Source organism: Zophobas morio, unplaced genomic scaffold (genome assembly GCF_036711695.1).
Source record: "Zophobas morio isolate AGI-343-1 ecotype UQ-CSIRO unplaced genomic scaffold, CSIRO_AGI_Zmor_V1 ptg000004l, whole genome shotgun sequence".
In the NCBI taxonomy this organism is placed as follows: Eukaryota; Metazoa; Arthropoda; class Insecta; order Coleoptera; family Tenebrionidae; genus Zophobas; species Zophobas morio.
In genome coordinates, this window is record NW_026972109.1 from 1,720 (window position 1) to 27,995 (window position 26,276).

General features: G+C 30.2%; 1 protein-coding gene across 1 annotated transcript in view; it reads left to right on the top strand.

Annotated features, from left to right (window-relative positions):
- Window positions 1-3,547: 3,547 nt before the first annotated feature.
- LOC135136419 (5-hydroxytryptamine receptor-like) overlaps window positions 3,548-26,276 on the top strand; it is a 118,098-nt gene continuing 95,369 nt past the window's right edge. Inside the window, exons 1-2 of the mRNA XM_064065677.1 lie at window positions 3,548-3,712; window positions 19,733-20,198. Coding sequence (XP_063921747.1) covers window positions 19,808-20,198 — 391 coding nt within the window. The 5' untranslated portion in view covers window positions 3,548-3,712; window positions 19,733-19,807. The remainder of the gene's footprint in view (window positions 3,713-19,732; window positions 20,199-26,276) is intronic.

Genomic DNA, 26,276 nt, shown 5'->3' on the forward strand with positions numbered 1-26,276 from the left:
AAACATAGAAACATACAAACATCGGAACTTCGAGAAAACTTCAAAAAACTGAAAAATTGAAAACTTTGAAACAGTAAAAATTGAAAAATTAAAAAATCGAGAATTCTTCGAGAAATCGAAACATCAAAAATTAGAAACTCAAAAATTTCAAAAGTCGAAAAATTCAAGAATCGATGAATGAAATACCGGAAACTAGAAGGCGAAAAATTAAAAATCGAGAAATCGAAAATTTGAAGGACCGAGAAATTGAAGAATTGGAAAACTGAAAAGTTCGAACACTGAAATATCGAGAAATTGAACTGAAATACTGAAAACTCGAAAAATCGAGAAATCGAAGAATTAATAATTTAGAAAAGCCATAAATTAAAAAATCCAAAAATCGAAAATAAGAGGAATCGAGAGACTGAAAAATCGTAAAATTAAGAAACCGAGAAACTAAAAATTTCAACACTAAAATATCAAGAAATTGAATTAAAAAACTGAAAGATCCAAAATCGAGAAATCCAAAAATCGAAACGTCGAAAATTCGGGAAATCGAGAAATGGAAAATCAAAAAACTGAAAAATCGAAAATTCGAAAAGTCGAACATCCAAAAAGTCGAAGAATCGAGAAACTGAAGATTAAAAAAATCGAAAAATCGAAAATTGTGAAGAATGGAGAGCTTTAAGAATCGAAAAACTGAAAAATTGAAGAATCACAATACCAATGTATGGAGAAATTGATATGAAGAACTGAAAAATTGAAAAATGAAGAAATCGAAAAGTGGAAAAATTGAAAAATCTAAAAAATTGAAAAAACTGAAAAAACAAAACATGAAAAATTGAAAAAACCAAAGAAAAATCGAAAAATGGGGAAATCGCGAAGTCGAGAAATTGGAACATTGAAACATGGAAAAATCGAAAATTCCAAAAATCGAAGAATCGCAATATTACAAAATTCCAAAACTGAAATATGGAACAATCGATAAATCCAAGAAAAACTGGAAAATTCCAAAACTTTGAAAAATCGATAAATCGAAAAATCTATAATTTAAAAAATCGAAAAACTGGGAAGACAAAACCCTAAAAAACTGAGGAATTGAAAGAAAAATCGATAAATTCAGAAATTGCGAAGTCGAGAAATTGAAACATCGAGACATCGAAACTTCGAGAAAACAAGAAACGGAAAATTCAAAAAATTGAAAAATTGAAAAGTTGAAACGAGAAATCAAAAAATCGATTAATCGAGAAATCGAAAATTTTGACACGGTAAAAATTGAAATACTGACAAATCGAGAAAGCGAAATATCAAACATTCAAGAAAACGTGAAATGCGAAATTCAAAAAAATTCAAAACAGAAATGTCGAAGAAAAATTTTTTTTTAATTTTAGAATCGAGAAATTGAAATACCGTAAAATAGAAACCGAAAAATTCAAAAATCGAGAAATATAAAATTTGAAAAATCAATAAATTTAAGAATCGAGAAATTGAAGAATCGAAAAATTGAAAAATTTCAACATAGAAAATTCGAGAATTCAAAAAACTGGAAAATTCGGAAATTTCAAAAATCGAAAAACTGAAAGTCTCAACACTAAAGTAGTGAGAAACTTAATTGAAAAACTGAAAAATCAAAAAACCGAGAGATCGAGAAGTCGAGAAAGCGAAACATCAAAAATTCGAGAAATCGGGAAATGGAAAGCCAAAAAACTGCAATATCGAAAAATCTGAAAATCGAAGAATCCGGAAATCGAAGTCGAAAAATCAGAAAAGTGATAATAGGATCTCGAGAAATTGTAAAATCGAAAAATTGGAAACTAAAATAGTGGAAAATTGAGAAGCCAAAAAATTGATAAATTGTAGAATTGAAAAATTGACAAAATGAAAAATCAAAAACTTGAAGAATCAAACAATTTAAAAATTCCAAAACAGAAATCTCGAAACAATTGAGAAACCGAAAATCGAGAAATCGGAAAACCGAAAAATCTAAAATTCTAGAAATTGATGGATCCAAAAATGGTTTTACAATTTTGATTTTTTTTTTAAATCTCGATGTCTAGGATAAAAATTCAACACGGATTCATAAACCACAAGTAGAGGATCACGTTATTTATAAAATTTAAACAGTTGCTAATGTACAATTTGGAGGTGACGTCATTTCGTTGTTAATGGGGATGATCAGACAAATTGTGGTTAGTGTTTTACCATCTATATATATATACAAAATTCTATAGTTTCTGAGATTATAATAAGAATCAACACAGGCGACAGACAAACGGACGAAAACGGGAGATCTATTTTTTCACACTCCAGAGGGAAATTAAAAAAAACATATTTTACAATTTTAATCAGTTTCATCACAAATATTAACACAAAATTGGCAGAATTTTTTTTATTTGCGACCCTTTATCAACTGCATGCATCTAAAATTAGTTTGCAACAGAATTAATTACGCGTTTTAACACAAATTGGAACAAACGAAACGAATTGTTTTAGTATTTGAAAACGAATCCTTTAAGCTAATTGAAGCCATGCACAATGCAAAATAATCGTCGCATTTTGAGCGATATAACTGTTTGTTATCTAAAAATGAACACTATTCATGCAGACAATTCGCGTGAAATCCAGCAAAATAGACTTCATTTCCCAGAATTTTTACAACATTGTTTAGAAGAAAGTGGAGATAGGGATATGACCAACATCTGCGTTTAACACTCAGTCAAGTTAATTCAGATTTAAATATAGAACAACTGATTTGAAATTTTCTGTCGGGTCAAGTTCAAAGTATAAAAGAGAGAAACGTGGCTGTACATTCCACGGAACGAAGTTGGCGGCAGTTCATTACCTTTTAGCTGTCACAAACAAATACATTGGCAAACTTCCGATATAACTGCAAGCAGAACTAATTAACAACACTACCACAGTTTGAGAGATAGATGATAGGCTTGATATCTACAAATAACTTTCATAATTCGTCTGCTGTTCAACATTTTAGTAGACCAGGGACCAAAGGTCAATAGTTTGCTAATTAGTTAATAATGTGGAGGATCAGAATATATCGCTCTGAAACTTCTCCACAGTATTTAAACGCAACCTGAAGCGAAATTTCACACTGGAGTAAATACGTGGAAATTCAGATGTAGTTAGGCTTCACAGATTGCTAGATTGTTGTACATAACACATCCCCCCTGGTGAAAAAGACACTTGATCATCGTGATTGTTGTATGTATTGGTTTCAGTGTGGCGAGTACGTCTGTCGCAATATCGTATCTGGTTTCAAGCCCGGTCCAAATATATTATATATCGCTATGACCGTCGCCGTTGGCCGGCTTCCCGTGGTGCATACAACTGCCCATAAATGCGAAATAACAATTAATTTTAATTGAACTGTCCATACAGCATCCATCAATAACTGCGCCGCTCCAGCCTAATCCATACACGATGTTGCACTAAGAGTACGTCAGAGCCGACACATAGTTAGACAGAGAGGAAAGTTACGCTTGCGTATGCGTCGGGACGTCCACAGCGGGAGCGTCGGTTTCGTTAAACTTGTAGATTCTCACCGGGCGTCCTGCGAGCGAGAGGTGTTACCAAAACAAACTTACCGGCGACCCGCGAAACGTTCGAATTTAATAAAAGCGAATCTGTGAGAAAATTTTGACGAGGGTCTTTGTGCGTAAAGGAGATAGTTTCGGGGCAATTTTTTCCGGAAGCTTTACAGGACTGTGACGATAAGGCAAGTAGAGGAACGTAAAAATGTCCTTTAGGCGGGTTTTATCCGGAGATGGAGGGTTATGATTTTGGCGGGGACGGGGTCTGTTTGTTGAGATTTGTTGTTTTGCTCACGGGGGAGATGGGATTGTAAAAAGTCAATAACACTTGGAGTTTGTTATTTTCATCATTTAGAATGCCGGGGAATAAAATATTTATGGTGGTTTCCACCACTCTGAATAATAAACAAAAGGATCATTTCCCGGATAATAAATTTACGTGAAGTGTGCGATAAAGTACAATTTATTTGGGGCTGCAGGCCGAACTGAACCGAACTTAAATGTGGCATTTCCGGTAAAATGTAAAATACCCATTTGTCAAACTCCGGAAACGACATTTATTTATTTAAGAACAATAACACAATAACTTAGGAGCGCCAATGTGATAAACAAGTCCGACGTTCGCTATTTATGCGTTTCGTGTTTATTTAACTTACGAGAAATTGAGGATTTTAATACAATTTAGATTTTTTGACACTGTTGTTGATTTAGAACCTCCGTTTAAAATTATTTCCCATAAAATATTACCATTTCCAGTAGGTGTTCCAGTTTTCGTTTAACAGTATTGTTGGACTTGAGATGCGATACGAAAAAATAATTGGCAAGACGTTGATAACTTTTTTTCTCATGTTTTTAAAAACCCTCATGTGGTTTCTGGGCTAAATGACCTCTGTTTATAGCCTGTAGGAGCGATGTTCACTCTTAAAAATTGCTGCGAAATTTCCCCGAAAAACAACGGCCAGGTAAATACTCCTCCGTTAAATATTTAAGAAGCTTTAGCGAAGAATTAGTGCTTATTTGTTTCTTAAGACCCAAGATCAATGTTTACTATCGTAAAATTTAAATGTAAATTAAACTGTCAGTAGTTAGTTTTATTTGCACTTACATTAAGCGGTATAATTTTATTTGATAATTAAATCCGGGATGATTTATATTTTCGGGTAGACTACGCACGCTGCAATTTCCGATAAATCTTGAAAGAATTTCAACTAACAACAGAGGGATTAATAAACACCGAACCTTCGATAATTTCATTTCGCAATTATTAACCCTTTCTTCGTTCCCCGTTCAATAATTTTATGAAATTAGTCAACACGGAAAAACACTCAACCTCCAATGATGCTACTTTCGTTTTATCAAATTTTAAGTACGACCATCTCGACGCTCGTTAAAAAAGTTTTAATTTATTTGTACGTTTCATGTATTTTAAAACTACATAGTTTATAACTAACGATGTAACTTTAAATTAAAGGAAATATGCACCAGTCTCGTTAAGGAGTCGCTAATGGGGGTATGAAAATTCTTTCCTACTTTCTATGATAAAATCATATTAATTTACATAAAACTCCAGCTTTTTTCATTTTTGTAATTTATGACAACGAAGTCGATTTTATGCAAGTCGTTCGGCAGAATGAAAACTATTGTGGCGATTATCATATTAGAAACTGGTAGATTTGTTAATATTAAATAACAATTGTTAATATTTTCAACTTTTGGCTTTTCCAGTTTTTCGATTTTTGAACCTTTGAATTTTTCAATTTTACGTTTTTGTAATTTTTAGTTTTTTAGTTTTTATGTTTAAATATTTTAAATTTTCGGTATGTATTTTTTTTTCCTTTTTCGTTATTGAACTGATTTTCTACTAACATTGTGATTCAGTGCTAATTGTCTAACAGGACATTAAGGACATTGTCATCATTTATGGTAGTTTTTGCCGTGCCAAGTTTTGGACGTTCTTTAACACTTTTCAGAAAATTGTTAAAAATGAGCTGATTTATTTCTTGTTCCCGACTTTGGAAAATGCTATTTTTAAACAAAAGTGTGGATAGAATTGAAGATCTAAATGTGAGAATTATACTTAGCAAGTACTTGCCCCGCCCACCCACCCTTTATTTTCTTGGAAGGTATGTCATCTGCCAAAATCAGTCTTATCTTGGCAAATCTAATTTAATTTAATTTAATTTCGACAATGACAACAACCTACATTGGTGTAATTCGAATAATTCGATGAAATTATTGCTTTCGCCACGTTTATTTAATTATTATTAATTTAATCGCATCCATTTTTAAATTTTTAAAAATTATACAGTTTTCAATTTTAACTTTTTCAAAAAATTTTTTAATTTAAAATTTTTCAATTTTACAGTTAGCTCGATATCTCCCAATTTTTCCTTATTTCAATTAATCGAGGTTTCAATTTTTAATTTAGCTTTAAAATTTTTCAAGTTCTTAATCTTTTAATGTTCCATTTTCGCAAATTCTAATTCTTAATTTAAATAATTCAAAACGAACAATTTTACAGTTTTTGAATTTTTGAATTTTCATATTTAATTTTTTTTTTTAACAAATTAAGTTTTATTTGTTTTCACCGCGTTTATTTGCATTAATTTTTTTAATAGAACCCATTTTTGAGTTTTTAAAAATTCTTTAGTTTCCCGATTTTGCAATTTCTCGATTTTCAGACTTTTGTTAGATTTTACAGTTTTTCGAATTTGTTTGAAGTTCTTCAAAGTTTCTATTTATCAAGACTTGAAATTTTTAATTTTTCGATTTTATAGTTACTTAGATTTTTAAGTTTTTCGATTTAGAATGATTCAATTTTACAGTTTTCCAGCTTTACAATTTTTCGCTTTTAAGTGGTCTAATTTTCAAGTTCTCGAATTTTTAGATTTTCGATTTTGCAAATTTTTGTTCCTTCAGTTTTTCGATCTGCAATTGATTGTTTCTGGTTTTTCAATTTTTCGTTCCCTCGATTTTCCGAATTTTCAGTTTGTAGATATTTTAGTGCCTTTATTTGATTTAAACGATAATTCAAATTTTAGTCTTCTCAGATTTTAGCTAAATTGAAATTTTGAAAAATTGTAAACCCGGAATTTTTTTACTCTTGTAAAAAAAGGCAAAAAATCGGAAATCTATTAACTGAAAAAACGAAAAAATAAAATATTGAAAAATTGAGAAATCTAAAAATATGAATAGAAATGACCAATCTCAAAAAATTGCAAATCAAAAAATTGCGGAAACGAAAAATTAAAAATCGAAAAATTGAAAAAGCAAAATTTTAATTTTGAAATTTCAGAAAAATTGCAACACCCGATATTACAGAACCGAAAAATTCAAAACTAGAAAAACTCAAAGGTGAAGTAACGAAAAACTAAAAAATCGAAAAATTAAACTGGAAACTCAAAAAATTGCAGATTAATGCCGCAGAAGGGAAAAATTAAAAATCGAGGAACGGAAAATTCGAAACACTGAAAAAACGAAAAAAGTTGCTAATCGAAAAATGAATTTTTGAAAAAATCGGAAAATTGCATTACGGACAGGCTACATATTAAACAACATCAGTTTTAGGTACACTACAGCGGCAAAATTCCAGTCCGTCTCTGTCTGGTATGTTGAAGGGCACTGTTTAATTATTGGGACAGCCAACTTTCTAAGATGAGAGTAACAATAATTTTTCATCTTGATTTTTAAATTATTAGAAAAAACAATTGTCCAGAAATATATCGGTCAAAAATAGCAAAAATAATAATACAAAATTTTTCCAAAAAACTGTTTAAAATGAGTGAAATCGACTGAAAATTGGTGACAAATTATAGATAATCTTCTCCTAATTAACGATCCAAAATCGCCATCAAAGCCTTTATTCAAATGAACGTCAAAAATGAGCATAAATTTTCAATATTTTTCCAAAAAATTGTTAAAATGGGTTCGACCGACTGAAAATACGTGTCAAATTGAAGATAACCTTCTCCTAATTAAGAATCTGAAATCGTTGTCGCAAAATCTAGTCAAATAAACGTGAAAAATGTGTCTGAAATTTTCAAAATTTTTCCAAAAAACTGAAATAGGTGAAATCGACTGAAAACTGGTGTCAAATTGTAGATAATCTTCTCCTAATTAAGGAACCGAAATCGCCATCATGATATCAATTCAAATAAACGTGAAGAATGAGTCTAAAATTATCAAAATTTTTGCAAAAAATTGCTTAAAATAGGTTCAATCGACTGAAAATTGTGTCAAATTGTGGACAATCTTCTCCTAATTAGGAATCCAAAAGCGCCGTCATGATATCTGTTTAAATATACGTGAAAAATGAGACAACATTTTTCAAAATTTTTCCAAAAAACTGCTGAAAATGGGTTCAATCCGTTGAAAATTTGTGTCAAATTGTAGGTAATAATCTACTCTTAAAGAAGAATCCGAAGTCGTCGTCACAATATCTATTCAAATAAACGCGAACGGTGAGTCAAACATTTTCAAAACTTTTCCATAAAACTGCTAGAAATTGGTTCAATCGACTCGAAATTCTTGTCAAATTGCGGCAAATCTTCTCCTAATTAAGAATCCGAAATCGCTGTCATGAGATCTGTTCAAATAAATATGAAAAACGAATCTAAAATTTTCAAAATGTTTACAAAAAACTGCTTAAAATGGGATCAATCGACTGAAAATTGGTGTCAAATTGTAGATAATATACTCCTAATGAAGAATCCGAAGTTGTCGTCACAATATCTATTCAAATAAGCGCGAACGGTGAGTCAAAAATTTTCAAAATTTTTCCAAAAAACTGCTAAAAATGGGTCAATTGACGCGAAATTGGTGTCAAACTGTGGATAATCTTCTCCCAATTAGGAATCCGAAATCGCCGTCATGATATCTATTCAAATAAACGAGAAAAATGAGTCTAAAGTTTTCAAAAATTTTTGCAAAAAATTGCTTAAAATAGGTTCAATCGACTGAAAATTGGTGTCAAATTGTGGATAATATTCTTCTAATTAGGGATTCAAAATCGCTGTCACCATATCTGCTCAAATAAACATGAAAAATGAGTCCAAATTTTCAAAAACTTTCCAAAAACTATTTAAAATAGGAACAATCGACTGACAATTAGTGTCAAAATGTAAATAATCTACTCCTAATTAAGAATCCGAAATCGTCCTCACGATATACTATTCTAATAAACGTGAAGAGTGAGTCAAAAATTTTCAAAATTTTTCCAAAAAACTGCTAAAAATGGGTTCAATCGATTCGAAATTGGTGTCAAATTGCGGATAATCTTCTCCTAATTAAGAATCCGAAATCGCCGTCACGAGATCTGTTCAAACAAACATTAAAAATGAGTCCAAAATTTTCAAAATTTTTCCAAAAACTGCTTAAAATAGGTCAATCGACTGAAAGTTGGTGTCAAACTATGGATAATTTTCTTCTAATTAGGAATCCGAAATCGCCATCGTGAAATATTTTTAAATATACGTGAAAAATGAGTCAAAAATTTTCCAAAAAACTGCTAAAAATGGGTTTAATCGACTGAAAATTGGTGTCAAATTTTAGATAACTTTCTTGTAATTAAGAATCTGAAATTGTCGTCACAAAATCTAGTCAAATAAACATGAAAAATGCTTCAACATTTTTCCAAAAAACTGCTTAAAATAGGAAAAATCGACTGAAAATTGGTGTCAAATTGTAGATAATCTTCTCCTAATCAGGAATCCGAAATCGCTGTCTTGATATCTGTTTAAATATACGTGAAAAATTAGTCTAAAATTTTCAAAATTTTTCCAAAAAACTGCTAAAATAGGTTCAATTGACGGAAAACTGGTGTCAAATTGTGGATCATCTTCTCCTAATTAGGAATCCGAAATCGCTGTCACGAGATCTGTTCAAACAAACATTAAAAATGAGTCCAAAATTTTCAAAATGTTTCCAAAAAACTGCTTAAAATGGGTGAAATCGACTTAAAATTTATGTCAAATTGTAGATAATCTTCTCCTAATCAGGAATCCGAAATCGCTGTCTTGATATCTGTTTAGATATACGTGAAAAATTAGTCTAAAATTTTCAAAATTTTTCCAAAAAACTGCTAAAATGGGTTCAATCAACTGAAAATTGGTGTCAAATTGTAGATGATCCTCTCCTGATTGAGAATCCGAAATCGCCGTCATGGTATCTATTCAAATAACCGTGAACAGTGAGTCTAAAATTTTCAACATTTTTCCAAAAATTGCTTAAAATAGGTTCAATAGACTGAAAATTGGTGTCAAATTGTTGATAATCTACTCCTAATGAAGAATCCGAAATTGTCCTCACGATATCTATTCAAATAAACGTGAACAGTGTGTCAAAAATTTTCAAAATTTTTCCAAAAAACTGTTTAAAATGAGTGAAATCGACTGAAAATTGGTGTCAAATTGTAGATAATCTTCTCCTAATTAAGAGTCCAAAATCGCCATCATGATATCTATTCAAATAACCGTCAAAAATGAGCCTTAAATTTTCCAAATTTTTGCAAAAAAATTGCTTAAAATAGGTTCAATAGACTGAAAATCGGTGTCAAATTGTAGATAATCTACTTCTAATGAAGAATCCAAAATCGTCCTCACGATAAACGTGAACAGTGAACAGTGAGTCAAAATTTTCAAAATTTTTCCAAAAAACTGCTTAAAATGGGTTCAATCGACTGAAAATTTGTGTCAAATTATGGATAATCTTCTCCTAATTAGAAATCCAAAATCGCCGTCATGATATCTGTTTAAATATATGTGAAAATTCACTGCTGAGACGGATTGGTGGGGCTTTCTTATTTAGATAAAACATTTACTTGAGAACTGTTTCACGTGCTAATAATTTCTGGTAGAAAAATAAGAATTTTGCAATTACGCTCGGTTTCCTTTCTCACGACCAGCAATGAGAAATCGTCACAACTGAGACAGGGTGGGTGGGCGGGGCTTATGATTTTATTTTATTTTTTTTCTTAATATACATATTCTTTGCAACAAAAGACTGAAAAAATGTTTAAAATGGTAAATTTTATCTGCCACACTTCTCCTCAAATTTGCCATTTTAAACAAGTTTTCAGTTTCTTGTCGTGAATAGAAAACTATGTACATATAAAAAAGAGAAAAATACAAACCCCGCCCACCCACCCTGATCTCAATTGTGACGAATTTTCTTATTCACGTGAGCCGAGAGGCGAAGCTCATTTGAGGATTCAAGCCTTCCGGGAAGCTTTACGGAATTGTCCATTGTCTCCAGAACCTGCTCTGACAAGAGATAGGGTGCATGGATTGAAGCGGCAATATATTATTGAGGAACGGAAAATTCGAAACACAATGTCCAGCAATATATGGGTTAAAAATAATAAAAATAATAATACAACGAAAATTTATTGCCTGTTTGCAAGATTCCAGAGCTTTTGGTTTGACAGCTTTAAAAAATAAAAATAAAAATTTATTGATTTTATAAAAAGTATAATTACTTACCAAGGGAACAGCATGCTTGCATTGGGGCAACAAATGGCGCCTAATTCGAACTTGCCTGTCGTCTAACGTTCCACGTTAATAATCGTCACTGTTCGCTGAGTAGAAAACCCGGCATTTTGTTAACACGAAAAAGAACACATTAAGCAAATAAGTGAGTTATTGCCAATAAATAAAACCGCTTGATTTGCCCGAAAATTTCCCTAAATTGGTCAAATAAATCAACCATGGTTACCTACAACATAAATCCACATTTCTTTTTTTCTTGGCGGCAGCACGAAGTTACGCTTCGACCCGAGTAAAAATACATTTAACACAGTGCGTATTTATTTAAGACGGCGTCGCAAAAAAGCGAGAACAAGAGCTTTACATTAAACCCCAATCTACATAAAATACCCGAAACGTCAACCGCCCCAACATTTTGTCCGCTTCAATGATTCATCACGAACACACACACGTTGTTAAAACTTTATCACATTCTTTGACAGCAATCGTTTCATCTTCCGCAATTTAACAATCGAGACCCAACTGTTAGCAGGATCCCATCAAATTTTCACGAAAATCGATCGGATCGAAATCAATTTGACGGAAACTCGAGCGCTCCACAATAAGGTTTCTCAGCTAAAGGTTTTTGAGAGCAAACATCCAAATTGGGAAATCGTTTGCAAAGTTGACGTGAACTATTCACGGGGAAATTGCCATTTCCTATACTTTTACCTACGCGTTTTTGCGTGCTGGGGAGATTATAGTTTGAGAGTCGACGCGGACAACATAATTATAAAAATCGAGCCGTCGAGAGAAGTTTAAACAGAGTGAAAGAATGGGCTTTTAATTAAATTTTTATCGAACGGTTAAAGTTTCGGAGTAAAACTTCAATCCGTGCTTTGAGGAAATAATTTTAATTGGGGCTGTAGTGCTGGAGCGTTTTCGTTTTATTGAAAATAGACTCCGCTTGGAACCACGACACATGATCGTTCATATGTCAAAGGAAGAGTGGCGGAACAAGTACGAACCTTGCGTCACCCCATCGATACGTCATGCATTTTCGGCTTAATTATGTTCGTTTTCGCCGGCGGAATTTGGAAAAATGAGTGTGTTGCGAGTTTCGGGTTGCGCTTCCCACAGCGTTCGGCGCTTGTGGAGAAATGAAATGAACTCTTCTGCATTCCAATTTGTCAATTCTTGTTTTCTTTTAGTTTTTTCCCATCCTTAATTGTGTTTACACTAGACCCACTGAAACGAATACAGGTAATTAAATTGCGCCCGTATGTGCTTCAACCCCAATAAGGGTGTGTCAGCTCGGTGGCCCAGCGCCGTGTGAGGTCAATCTGACCGTGAAGTGTTATATGAAGTGTATATAAAAGCGAACGTGTTCCTCAAATATTAATGTTTTTACAACATCGACACCAGTCACGTAGCGCCTCCATAACAACGTATTATTATTTCTCGGATTTTCCGGCACATTCCTCCGGTAAACATCCCTCGGGTCTTGATTTATTCTTAACGGGGGATAAGGTGCGACACTTAACCTCACGTACTTTGATAGAATGAGATTACAATCAGAGTTTACATAAATAAAATATATTTTAAAAAACTTACTGCTACTGGTTTTCCATCTCTTCCCACCCCTCGTTAAATACACTTGCAGATTTATCTATATTTACAACATCCAGTTTAGAGGCCGTTAAGTAAAGAATTGCGGTAATACGGTTAACTGGGGGTGCCCATAAATAAAGTCTTGGAAAAACCCGTCCGCATTAATAGAAAATGTCGGTGCTTATTTACCGGCATAGTGCCAATAACCAACTCTATTAAAATTGTACCAAAATGAGATTTTCACCAATTTCCACGAAAGATGCAGCAAAATTTTAAAATAAGCAATAAATGCAAAAACATAGTTAAATACGCAGAATATGCAAAAATATACATTTTGCATATTGTCCTATTAATAAGAACACTGTCTGCAACGTGGTAATTAATGAACACCATCTGGACTTACTTTATCCAAACGTTCGCGGTTTAAGGACTAAATTAACTGATTTTCTGCATGAAACTATTAACCTGAACTATGATGTCATCGTTAAAATAAGTATAAAATTTTCAAAATGTTTCCAAAAAACTTCTTAAAATATGTTATATCGACTGAAGATTGGTGTCAAATTGTAGATAATCTTCTCCTAATTAAAAATCGGAAATCGCCATTAAAGCCTTTATTCAAATGAACGTCAAAAATGAGTTTTAGTTTCCAAAATTTTTTCAAAAAACTGCTTAAAATAGATTCAAGCGACTGAAAATACGTTTCCAATTGAAGATAATTCTCCGCTAATTAAGAATCCGAAATCGCCGTCACAGAATCTCTTCAAATAAACGTGAAAAATAAGTCTAAAATTTTCAAAATTTTTCCAAAACACTGCTTAAAATAACAACAATCGACTGAAAATTGGTGTCAAATTGTGGATAATTTTCTCCTAATTAGGAGTCCGAAAACGCCGTCATGATATCTATTTAAATATACGTGAAAAATGAGAGTAAAATTTTCAAAATTTGTCCAAAAAACTGCTTAAAATGGGTGAAATCGACTGAAAATTGGTGTCAAACTGTGGATAATGTTCTCCTAATTAAGGATCCGAAATCGCCGTCGAGATATCTAATAAAACATACGTGAAAAATGAGCCCGAAATTTTCAAAATTTTCCCAAAAAACTGCCTAAAATGAGTGAAATCGACTGAAAATTTGTGTCAAGTTGTAGATAATCTACTCCTAATCAGGAATCCGAAATCGCTGTCATGATATCTGTTTAAATATACTTACGTGAAAAATCAGTCTAAAATTTTCTAAATTTTTCCAAAAAACTGCTAAAAATCGGTTCAATCGACTCGAAATTGCTGAAAAATTGTAGAAAATCTTCTCCTAATTAGGAATTCCTAGTCGCCGCCATGTTATCGGTTTAAATATAGGTAGGTGAAAAATGAGTCTAAAATTTTCAAAATTTTCCCAAAAATCTGCTTAAAATAGGAACAATCGACTGAAAATTGGTGCCAAATTGTGGATAATCTTCTCCTAATCAAGAATCCGAAATCGCCGTCGTGATATCTGTTTAAATATACGTGAAATATGAATCTAAAATTTTCAAAATTTTTCCAAAAACTACTAAAAATACGTTCAATCGACTCGAAATTGTTGTCAAATTGTAGAAAATCTTCTCCTAATTGGATTCCGAAATCGCGGCCATGATATCTTTTTAAATATACGTGAACAATAAGTCTAAAATTTTCAAAACTTTCCCAAAAAACTGATCAAATGAGTGAAATCAACTGAAAATGTGTGTCAAGTTGTAGATAATATTCTTCTAATCAGGAATCCGAAATCGCTGTCATGATCTCTGTTTAAATATATGTGAAAAATTAGTCTAAAATTGTCAAAATTTTCCCAAAAATCTGCTTAAAATAGGAACAATCGACTGAAAGTTGGTGTCAAATTGTGGATAATCTTTTCCTAATCAGGAATGCGAAATCCCCGCCATGATATCTGTTTAAATATACGTGAAAAATTAATCAGAAATTTTCCAAAAAACTGCTTTAAATGGGTTCAATCGACGGAAATTTGGTGTCAAATTGTAGATAACCTTCTCCTAATTAAGAATCTGAGATTATCGTCACAAATTTTAGTCAAATAAACGTGAAAAGCGTGTCAAAATTTTTTAAAATTTTTCTAAAAAACTGCTTTAAATGGGTTCAATCGACTGAAAATTGTTGTCAAATTGTGGTTAATCTTCTCGTAATTAGGAATCCGAAATCCCTGTCACGATATTTGTTCAAATAAACATTAAAAATGAATCTAAAGTTTTCAAAATATTTCCAAACAACTGCTTAAAATGAGTGAAATCGACTGAAAATTTGTGTCAAATTGTAGATAATCTTCTCCTAATCAGAAATTCAAAATCGCTGTCTTGATATCTGTTTCTATATACGTGAGAAATTAGTCTAATATTTTCAAAATTTTTCCAAAAAACTGCTAAAAATGGGTTGAATCGACTCGAAATTGGTGTCAAATTGTGGATGATCTTGTCTTAATTAGGAATCCGAAATCACCGTCGTGAATCGAAAATCTAGAAACGTCGAAAATTGAAAAATTAAAAAATCAAACAATTCAAAAAACAAAAAATTAAATAATCGAAAAACTAAAAATCAGAAATTGAATAATCGTAAATCTGATATATCGTAAAATTAGGAAATTGAGAAAAGAGAAAATCGAGAAAACATAAAATCTAAATGTCGAAAAGTGTAAAAATCGGTAAATTGAAAAGTTGAAAAGTCGAAATATAGAAAAATCCAAAAATTAGAACCGAAAAAAATTTTAAAAATTAACAAATCAAAAAATTGGGAAACTGAATAATCGAAACATTAAATTACCGAAGTCTCAATACATCATGAAATCGCGACATTGAAAAATTGAAAATTTAAAAACCGAAAAATTGCAAAGCTGAAAAATTGAAGAATTCAGAAAATTGAAAAACCGGAAAACTGATAAAACAGGAAAGTCGATAAATCGAAACATCGAAAAGTCCAGAAATAGAAAAATGGGAAAATCGAAAAATTGAAAAAGCGAAAAATCAAAAAATCGAAATCTCGAAAAATTGACAAAAATCAAAAACTGGAAACGAAAAAAACTGAAAAATTAAAAAATCGAAAAATCGAGAAATTGAACAACGGAAAAATCCAAAAGTTGTGAAATCAAAAAATGTTAAATTTAAAATCGAAATATCTAAAATTTAAAAAACGAAGAAAGAATTAAACTGTAGAAAAATTGTAGAATCGAAAAATTGAAAAATTCCAAAACCAATATGGAAAACGTTAAATAGAAAAGTCGAAAAATTGAAAAATACAAAAACTGAAAAATCCCAAAACTGAACGAATTGAGAAATCGAAAAATCGGGAAATTCAAAACCCCAAAAATCGAAAATTATAAAATTGAAAAATTGAGTAAACGAGATCTCGAAACACCGAAAAATCGAAAAATTGGGAAATCGAAAAATCGAGATAAATCGAAAATCTAGAAACATCAAAAATTGAAAAATTAAAAAATCTAACAATTCCAGAAAATTGAAGATTTAAAAAACTGAAAAATTAAGAAATTGAGTCGGTAAATCATAAAGTTGAAAAGTTGAAATATCCAAAAATACAAAAATTAGAGATGAAAAAATTTTTAAACATTAACAAATCAAAAAATTGATAAACTAAATATTAAATTACCGTAGTCTCGGTAAATCGAGAAATCGAGAAATCGAAAAATCGAAAATTTAAAAACTGAAAAACTGGAAAACTAAAAAAGTAAAAGGTCGTAAATATACGTGAAAAATGAGTTTAAAATTTCCAATATTTTTCCGAAAAATGCTTACTGTCAAATTCTAGATAATTCTTTGCTAATTAAAAATCCGAAATCGTCGTCAGGATATCTAATCAAAAAAAGTGAAAAACGAGTCAAAAATTTTCAAAATTTTTACAAAAATCTGTTTACATTGGGCCCAATCGGCTCAAAATTCGTGTCAAATTGAAATAATCTTTCGATAATTAAGAATTCGAAATCGCCGTCACGATATCTGTTCAAATAAGCATAATAAATGAATCTAAAATTTTCCAAAATTTTCCAAAAAAACTGCTTAAAATAGAATCAATCGACTGAAAATTAGTGTCAAATTGTAGATAATCTACTCCTAATTAAGAATCTGAAATCATCATCACGATATCTATTCAAATAAACGTGAACAGTGAGTCAAAAATGTTCAAAATTTTTCCAATAAAACTGCTAAAAATGGGTTCAATCGACTCAAAATTGGTGTCAAATTGTGGATAATCTTTTCCTAATTGGGAATCCGAAATGGTCACCATGATATCTATTCAAATAAACGTGAAAAATGAGTCTAAAATTTTCAACATGTTTGTAAAAAATTGCTTAAAATATGTTCAATCCACTGAAAATTGGTGGCAAATTGTAGATAATCTACTCCTAATGAACAAGCCGAAATCATCCTCACGATATCTATTCAAATAAATGGGAACAGTGAGTCAAAAATTTTCAAAATTTTTCCAAAAAACTGCCAAAAATGGCTTCAATCGACTCGAAATTGGTGTCAAATTGTGGATAATCTTGTCCTAATTAGGAATCCGAAATCGCCGTCGTGAATCGAAAATCTAGAAACGTCAAAAAATTAAAACATTTAAAAATCTAACATTTCAAAAAACAAAAAATTGAAGAATCGAAAAACTGAAAAATCAGAAACTGAATAATCGTAAATCTGATATATCGTAAATTAGGAAATTGAGAAAAGAGAAAATCGAAAAACCATAAAATCTAAAGGTCGAAAAGTGTAAAAATCGGTAAATCGAAAAGTTGAAACGTCGAAATATTGAAAAATCCAAAAATTAGAAACGAAAAAAATTTGAAAAATTAACAAACAAAAAACAAAAAATTGGTAAACTGAATAATCGAAACATTAAATTACCTCAATACATTATGAAATCGGGACATTGAAAAATTGAAAATTTATAAACCGAAAAATTGAAAAGCTGAAAAATTGAAGAATTCAGAAACTGAAAAACTGGAAAACTGATAAAAAAGGAAAGTCGATAAATCGAAAAATCGAAAAGTCCAGGAATCGAAAAATTGAAAAAGTGAAAAGTCGAAATTTCGAAAAATTGACAAAAATGAAAAATTGGAAACGAAAAAACTGAAAAATTAACAAATCGAGAAATTGAGAAATCGAAAAATCGTAAAATCCAAAAGTTGTATACTGTAGAAAAATTGAAGAATCGAAATATTGAAAAATTCCAAAACCAAAATAAAAAACTTGATAAAACGATAAATAGAAAAGTCGAATAATTGAAAAATACAAAAACTGAAAAATCCCAAAACTGAACGAATTGGGAAATTGAGTAATCAAGACCTCGAAACATCGAAAAATCGAAAATTTGGGAAATCGAAAAATCGAGAAAAATCGAGACAAATCGAAAATCTAGAAACATCAAAAATTGAAAAATTAAAAAACTAACAATTCCAGAAAATTGAAGAATTAAAAAACTGAAAAATTAAGAAATTGAGAAAAGGGAAAGAGACAATAAAAAAATCATGAAATCTAAAAGTCGAAAAGTGTAAAAGTCGGTAAATCAAAAAGTTGAAATATCCAAAAATCCAAAAATTATAAATGAAAAAATTGATAAACTAAATAATCGCAATATTAAATTACCGAAGTCTCGGTAAATCGAGAAATCGAGAAATTGAAAAATTGAAAATTTAAAAACCGAAAAATTGAAAAGTTGAAAAATTGAAAAATTCAAAAACTGAAAAACCGGAAAACCGAGAAATCGGGAAGTCGATAAATCGAAATATCCAAAGTCCAAAAATTGAAAAATTCGAAAAGTGAAAAATCGTAAATACACCTACATGAAAAATGAGTTTAAAATTTCCAAAATTTTTCCAAAAAACTGGTTAAAATGGGTTCAATGGACTGAAAATTGGTGTCAAATTCTAGATAATTCTCAGCTAATTAAAAATCCGAAATCGCCGTCACGATATCTAGTCAAATAAACGTGAAAAATGAGTCTAAAATTTTACAAAAATCTGCTTTAATTGGGCCCAATCTACCCTAGTCTCTAGCGATAATTTTAGCCTCATTCCTATTTTAAAAACTAACTGTATAACTAACAATATTTTTATTTTTCTACCTGAATTTTTTATTTGGTTTGCAGATAATATTTTAAATATTATTATTATGATTATCTTCGTCGAAGCTGATGACATTCTGGCCACATAGTTTTCGAATGAGGGTGAACTTCCCCTTTTAAATATCCAACGCCGTGTCGTCGCATGAGCAATAGTCGATTTCCCAGGTCTATAATTCGACTTATCTACTTCGGTGTGGTCTGGCACGATTTCCACCTAAGCGTTATCCGTGACGTTCAATGTTTTCAAAACGTTCACAACGAACACATTATCATAATCTTTGGTCGGCTTTAGCAACTAAATTCGTCTTTCTATCTCTTTTATGCTCTATTTGTAGCTTATCTCCATCTTATCCCTTTGACGATTTAAAATGGTTCCCTTTGTTTGTTTATCTCGAAATCGGTAAAAATGAAGGGTGTAGCCTCTTTGCCACTTCCTGCGTATCACAGCTAGCAGATGCTGGAATTTCAAAGCGTGAAATTGTTTGAAACAATCCAAACTTTCCACCAAACGCGAAATACATGCATAGTCAACTTTAACCTTTGCAATAGTAATAATTTCGCAGTTTTTAATCGGCAGCTGTATATCTCGCTTTAGTTGTCTGCGATCTCATTTATATGAAAATTCTTCGCCGCTCTTTGTGAGCGGAGAATAGAAGTTTAATAATCATCGCATCTTTTCATGGTTTTTGTTTACGGACAAAAATTCAACTCCGGTTTTGCGATATTTCTTGACCTAAAAATGGAGACGCGCTACAAATGCTCCACCGTGATTAATATGCAGATTTTAGCCGCCTCATTCATCAAAGCATAATCAGAAACAGCAAAACAAGGAAATACTTTAAGACAGACCCGAGATTAACCGACAGAGGCGTAAAATTCGACGGCTCACTTAACCTCGTATTTATATAGCGAACAAATTAAACCCGGCGCATCCACCAAATTTAAAGTAGTAATAGTTGACACTCAAATTAAGTAAAATTCCTCCTTAATAGATTTCGTTTAATTCCAGATGCCGGAAGCAACAACAGAGCCCAAACTGAATAAACTACAATGTGAAGTGTTAATTGAATTCTAGTGGGAGAAAATGGATTACGCTAGAGCCCATCATTTGTGGCGGCCTCTCGCTGCGATGTCTGGAAAAGAACAACAGCCCTCAGTTATTACAACCCCTCCCGAAAATTTTTCATTAAAGTCCACCATTTTTCACCACATCATCACCATCGCCTCGTCCTCAACCGAAGAAAGTAACGACGTCTGGTACCCGATAGTTTTCAACGAAAACTCGAGTTTATACTTTAAGAAATACGACGATTTCTACTTTTATCCGAACTATAGTTTGATGAGCAGCAATTTTAGTTCGAACTTTAGTGTGAACAGGACTTTCAGTTATCACCCGCACGACGAGACGATCAAAATCGTGACCATGGTGGGCATCGCCGTCTTGCTGGGTTTCATCATCTTGGCCACAGTCATCGGTAAGCGAAAAAGTTACTGTTCATAAATTACACCCAGAACATTAGAATATGATCGGAGTCAAAAAGTGTGAAATATCGACTCTGCCATCCGCCAGACGAAAGTGATTTATCGTCGCTTGTAATGTGCAAAAAAACACGGAACCTAATGAAACGTTGTAAATTTAAAGCTGATATAGTTCTCCGCTGCAAAGAGCTTAATGATCCATCAAAGCGTCTCTTTCGGGGTCAAACCAATTCTTCAAATGCAAATTCTCAAATTATCCCCGAACTGGGGAACTTATCAAGCAAATTCCTTTTTTAATCTAAAGCGGGTTTGTTCATTTAAGTGAAACCGTTTCTTTATTTATCCCAGGACGCGAATTAAACCGGTCGGACACCAACAGTTGCTTTTTTACTCAACACGCCGCGATAAATTAACTATATTTAATCGATGTTTGTTTTAATTAAGAACTGCGATGCCCAGAAACTAATTTATATTGTCTTGGCCTGGTACAGTGACGCTGAAGAAAATTACAAGGGAAAAATAAAACTTGGGTACAATGGAAGTAATTAAGTGTCTCCAGACCGAAGAATGTTATTTCAATTTATTCAAAACGTACGTCGGTCTGAGTTAAAATTGCGAAAATAAACTAACATCGCGTCTGTTGTTGACGCTTTTAGTAGTTACCTTTGCAATGTTTAAATTTAATTGAGTGAATTAATAACGGAGAGAGAAATATTTGGCGAAACATGAATTCTATTTGCTTTAGATTTTTTGTCAAGGCGGGTTCATAAACCACAAGTACAGGAGAATGTTATTTTAAAAAACTAAAAAGTCTTTTTTTGCGTGCTTCTTCCCTTTTATTAAATCCGGCTCTTTTATATGAGTCGGAAAATAAAGGGCTGACAAGTGGGGCTCTTCTAACTCCTAACACTATCACAGGCAGTCGAGGTCCCAAAACTGTTGAATTAAACGTCCACAAAACATGAAAGTAGCCAGCCGTCAGATGAACTCGATTAAAACACTTCTTAGCTTCCGGGAAGTAAAAATCTGGAAATTAAAAATTCGAAAAATTGGAAAAACAAAAACTGAAATTTCGAAAATTGTTAAAATACGATTGATTTTGGTAAATGACAACAATATTAAGAGAAATCACTGGAATGGGATTTTCCGATTTGTAGCTTTTTTAACTTTCGAATTCTCAATTTTTCGAAATTTTAGTTTTGGTTTTCATAATTCCTCAATTTTTCAATTTCTCGATTTTTCAGTTTTCCGATGTTTCAGTTTAACGTTTTTTTAATTTTTCTCCTCTTCAATTTTACGATTTTTAAATATTTTTTCGATTTCCCGACTTCACTTTTTTGATTTTCCGATTTCCCAATTTTTCAGTTTTTTACTTTCTCAGGTTTTGAATATTTCAGTTTTTCAATTCTTTGAAATTTCAGTTTTGGGATTTTCAGTTTATTACCTATTCAATTTCACGATTTTTAGTTTTTCGATTTCTCAATTTTCCAATGTCTCAATTTTACGTTTTTTCAATTATTTTCCTCTTCAATATCACGATTCTTAAATATTTCGATTTTTTTATTTTTCAAATTTGACTTTTAGTTTTTCGAATTTTCATTTCATTCTCAGTTTTCCGATGTTTTAGTTTTACGTTTTTTCAATTTTTCTCCTCTTCAATTTTACGACTTTTAAATATTTTCTTCAATTTCTGACTTTTATAAACTTTTAATTTTCCGATTTTTCAATTATTCGATGTTTTTATTTTCTCATTTCTCGACTTTCGACTGTTTCGATTTTTCAATTTTTCAATTCTTCAATTTTTCGTTTTTTCAGGTTTTCGATTTTTCAATTTTTCATTTTTGAATGTTTCGATTTCCCGACTTCACTTTTTTGATTTTTCGATTTTCCAATTTTTCAGTTTTTTACTTTCTCAGTTTTTGAATATTTCAGTTTTTCAATTCTTCGAAATTTCAGTTTTGGGATTTTTCAGTTTATTACCTATTCAATTTCACGATTTTCAGTTTTTCGATTTCTGAATTTTCCAATGTTTCAATTTTACGTTTTTTCAATTATTTTCCTTTCAATATCACGATTTTTAAATTTTCGGTTTTTTAATTTTTCAAATTTGACTTTTAGTTTTTCGAATTTTCATTTCATTCTCAGTTTTCCGATGTTTTAGTTTTACGTTTTTTCAATTTTTCTCCTCTTCAATATCACGATTTTTAAATATTTCGGTTTTTTGATTTTTCAATTTTTGACTTTTCTAAATTCTCAATTTTTCGATTTTTCAATTAATCGATGTTCTGATTTTCCCATTTCTTATTTTCGACTGTTTAGATTTTCCAGTTCTTCAATTCTTCAAGTTTTCGATTTTTCAGGGTTTGATTGTTTAATTTCTCGATCTTTTGATTTTTCGATGTTTTACTTTTCGGATTTTCGGTTTTTCGATTTTCCAGTGTTTCGATGTTTCCATTTTTCAATTTTGGAGTTTCGATTTTTTCGTTTTTCAGTTTTTAAATTTTAGATTTTTATATTTTTTGAAGCCGAAAATCGAAAATTCGAAAGCGACTAATCAAAAAAACGAAACATCTAAAATTTGAAAAACTTAAACGTCGAGAAATCGAGAAATGGAAAAGTAGAGAAGTCGAAAAATATCGAGAAACAGAAATACCCGAAAATCGAAAAACCCAAAAGTTAAAAATTGAAAAACTGAAAATTTAAAATTAAAAAAAATCTATAAATAGAGAAAAAACTGAACTGAAGAATCAAAAATTTTTAAAACTCGAAAAAGTGAAAAACCGAAAAATTAAAAATTAGAAAAATTAAGACAGAAATATTAAAGAACTGAAAAATCAAAAAATCTAAATTTAAAAAATTGAAAAACTAAAATATAGAAAAATTTGAGACTGAAACATTGAAAAATTGGGAAATTGAGACATCAAAAAAATTAAAAACATCAAAATATTGAGAAAACTAAAAATTGAAAAATTGGAAAATTGAAAAATCAAAAAATTGAAACATCGAGAAATTAAAAAATTCCAAACTGAAGTCAGGAAAAATCCAAAAATCTAAAACTTGAAAAGTCGAAAAACTGAAAAACCGCGAAATCAAAACATCGAAAAATTGATAAATGGAAAATTCGAGATGTCGAAAAATTGGGAAAGCGAAAAGTTGAAAATGAAAAATTGAAAATAAAAAATTACAAAAAATTAAAAAATCGATGATTTGAACAATTCTTAAACTGAAATGATGAAAAATTGAGAAATTGGGAAACTGGAAAAGTGAAAAATCGAAAAGCCGAAAAACGAAAAATTGAAAAAACTCCAGAAATCGGGAAATTGAAAAGTCGAGAAGTCGAAAAACATCGAAAAATAAAAATAACCCAAAATGGAAAAATCCGAAAGTTAAAAAATGAAAAATTGAAAATATAAAAAACATTGATAAATAGACAGAAACTGAAAAATTGAAAAACTGAAAAATCGAAAAATTAAAAACTCCTAAGTCGAAAAATCGAAAGATAGCGAAATGGAAATATAAAAAAACTGAAAAATGTAACATTTAAAAATTAGAAAAATTAAGACGGAAATACTAAAGAACTGAAAAATCAAAAATTTAAAATTTAAAAAATTGTAAAATTAAAATATAGAAAAATTGGTGACATGAAAAATTGAAAAAAACAGAAATTGAAATATCAAAAAGGTCGAAAAAGCAGAAAATCCTAAAATCGAAAAAGTGAAAAATACCCAGAAAAATTGAAGAATCTAAAAACTGAGAAATCCCAAAACTAAAACATCAAAAAATTAAGAAATCTAAAAATTGGAAAATCAAAAAACCGAAAAATTGAGAAATCGAAAAATTACCAAATTGGAAAATTGGAAAATTGAAAAATCAAAAAATTGAAACATCGAGAAATTAAAAAATTCCAAACTGAAATCAGGAAAAACCCAAAAATCTAAAACTTGAAAAGCCGAAAAGTCGAAAAACTGAAAAACCGCGAAATCAAAACATCGAAAAATTGATAAATGGAAAATTCGAGACGTCGAAAAATCGGGAAATCGAAAAGTTGGAAATGAAAAATTGAAAATAAAAAATTACAAAAAATCAATAAATTGAACAATTCTTAAACTGAAATGATGAAAAATTGAGAAATTGGGAAACTGGAAAAGTGAAAAATCGAAAAGCCGAAAAACGAAAAATTGAAAAAACTTGAGAAATCAGGAAATTGAAAAGTCGAGAAGTCGAAAAACATCGAAAAATAAAAATAACCCAAAATGGAAAAATCCGAAAGTTAAAAAATGAAAAATTGAAAATTAAAAACAAAAAAGAAAAAATGAAAAATTTAAAATTTAAAAAATTTTGAAAAATAGACAGAAAAATTGAAAAATTGAAAAACTGAAAAATCGAAAAATTAAAAAACCGAAAAATTAAAAACTTCGAAGTCGAAAAATCGAAAGATAGCGAAATGGAAATATAAAAAAACTGAAAAATCTAACATTTAAAAATTATACCAATTAAGACAGAAATATTAAAGCAACGAAAAATCAAAATATTTAAAATTTAAAAAATTGTAAAATTAAAATATAGAAAAATTGGTGACATGAAAAATTGAAAAATCCAGAAATTGAAATATCAAAAAGGTCGAAAAAGCAGAAAATCCTAAAATCGAAAAAGTGAAAAATCCAGAAAAATTGAAGAATCTAAAAACTAAAAAATCCCAAAACTAAAACATCAAAAAATTAAGAAATCTAAAAATTGGAAAATCAAAAAACCGAAAAATCGAGAAATCGAAAAATTAACAAATTGGAAAATTGGAAAATTGAAAAATCAAAAAATTGAAACATCGAGAAATTAAAAAATTCCAAACTGAAATCAGGAAAAATCCAAAAATCTAAAACTTGAAAAGCCGAAAAGTCGTAAAACTGAAAAACCGCGAAATGAAAACATCGAAAAATTGATAAATGGAAAATTCGAGACGTCGAAAAATCGGGAAATCGAAAAGTTGGAAATGAAAAATTGAAAATAAAAAATTACAAAAAATTTAAAAATCGATAAATTGAACAATTCTTAAACTGAAATGATGAAAAATTGGGAAATTGGAAAACTGGAAAAGTGAAAAATCGAAAAATCGAAAAAAACGAGAAATCAAAAAATCGAAACATCCACAAATTAAAAAAACTCAGAAATTCGGAAATTGAAAAGTCGAGAAGTCGAAAAACATCGAAAAATAAAAATAAACCAAAATGGAAAAATCCGAAAGTTAAAAAATCAAAAATTGAAAATTTAAAACTAAAAAGAAAAAATGAAAAATTTGAAATTTAAAAAATATCCATAGAGAAAGAGAAAAATTGAAAAACGGAAAAATCAAAAAATTAAAAAACCGAAAAATCAAAAAATGATAAGTCGAAAATTCGAATGATGGGGAAATGGAAACATAAAAAAACTGAAAAAAATAACATTTAAAAATTACAAAAATTAAGACAGCAATATTAAAGAACTGAAAAATCTAAAAAATTGTAAAATTAAAATATAGAAAAATTGGTGATTGAAAAATTGAAAAATCGAGAAATTGATACATAAAAAAATCGAAAAAGCAGAAAATCTAAAAATCGAAAAAGTGAAAAATAGAGGAAAATTGAAGAATCTAAAAACTGAAAAATCCCAAAACTAAAACATCAAAAAATTTAGAAATCTAAAAATTGGAAAATCAAAAAACCGAAAAATCGAGAATTCGAAACATTAAAAAATTGAAAAATCAAGGAGTCAAAAAACGAAAAAATGGATAAAGTGAAAAATTCCAAAACTGAAATGACGAAAAATTGCAAATCGAAAAAGGGAGAAATCAAAAAACAGAAACATCCAAAAATTGAAAAACGGAAACATTGAGTAATAGAGAAATTGAAAAGTCGATTTTTCATTTCTCGGTTTTTAGATTTTATAGTTTCAAATTTTTCATTTTTCGATTTTTCGATTTTTTAAATTATACATTTTTCAATTGTTCTATTTTTCTGTTTTACGATTTTTTTATGTTTCAATAATTTCTTGACATCTCTATTTTTCGATATTTAAAATTTTAATAAGATTTCTCGATTTTT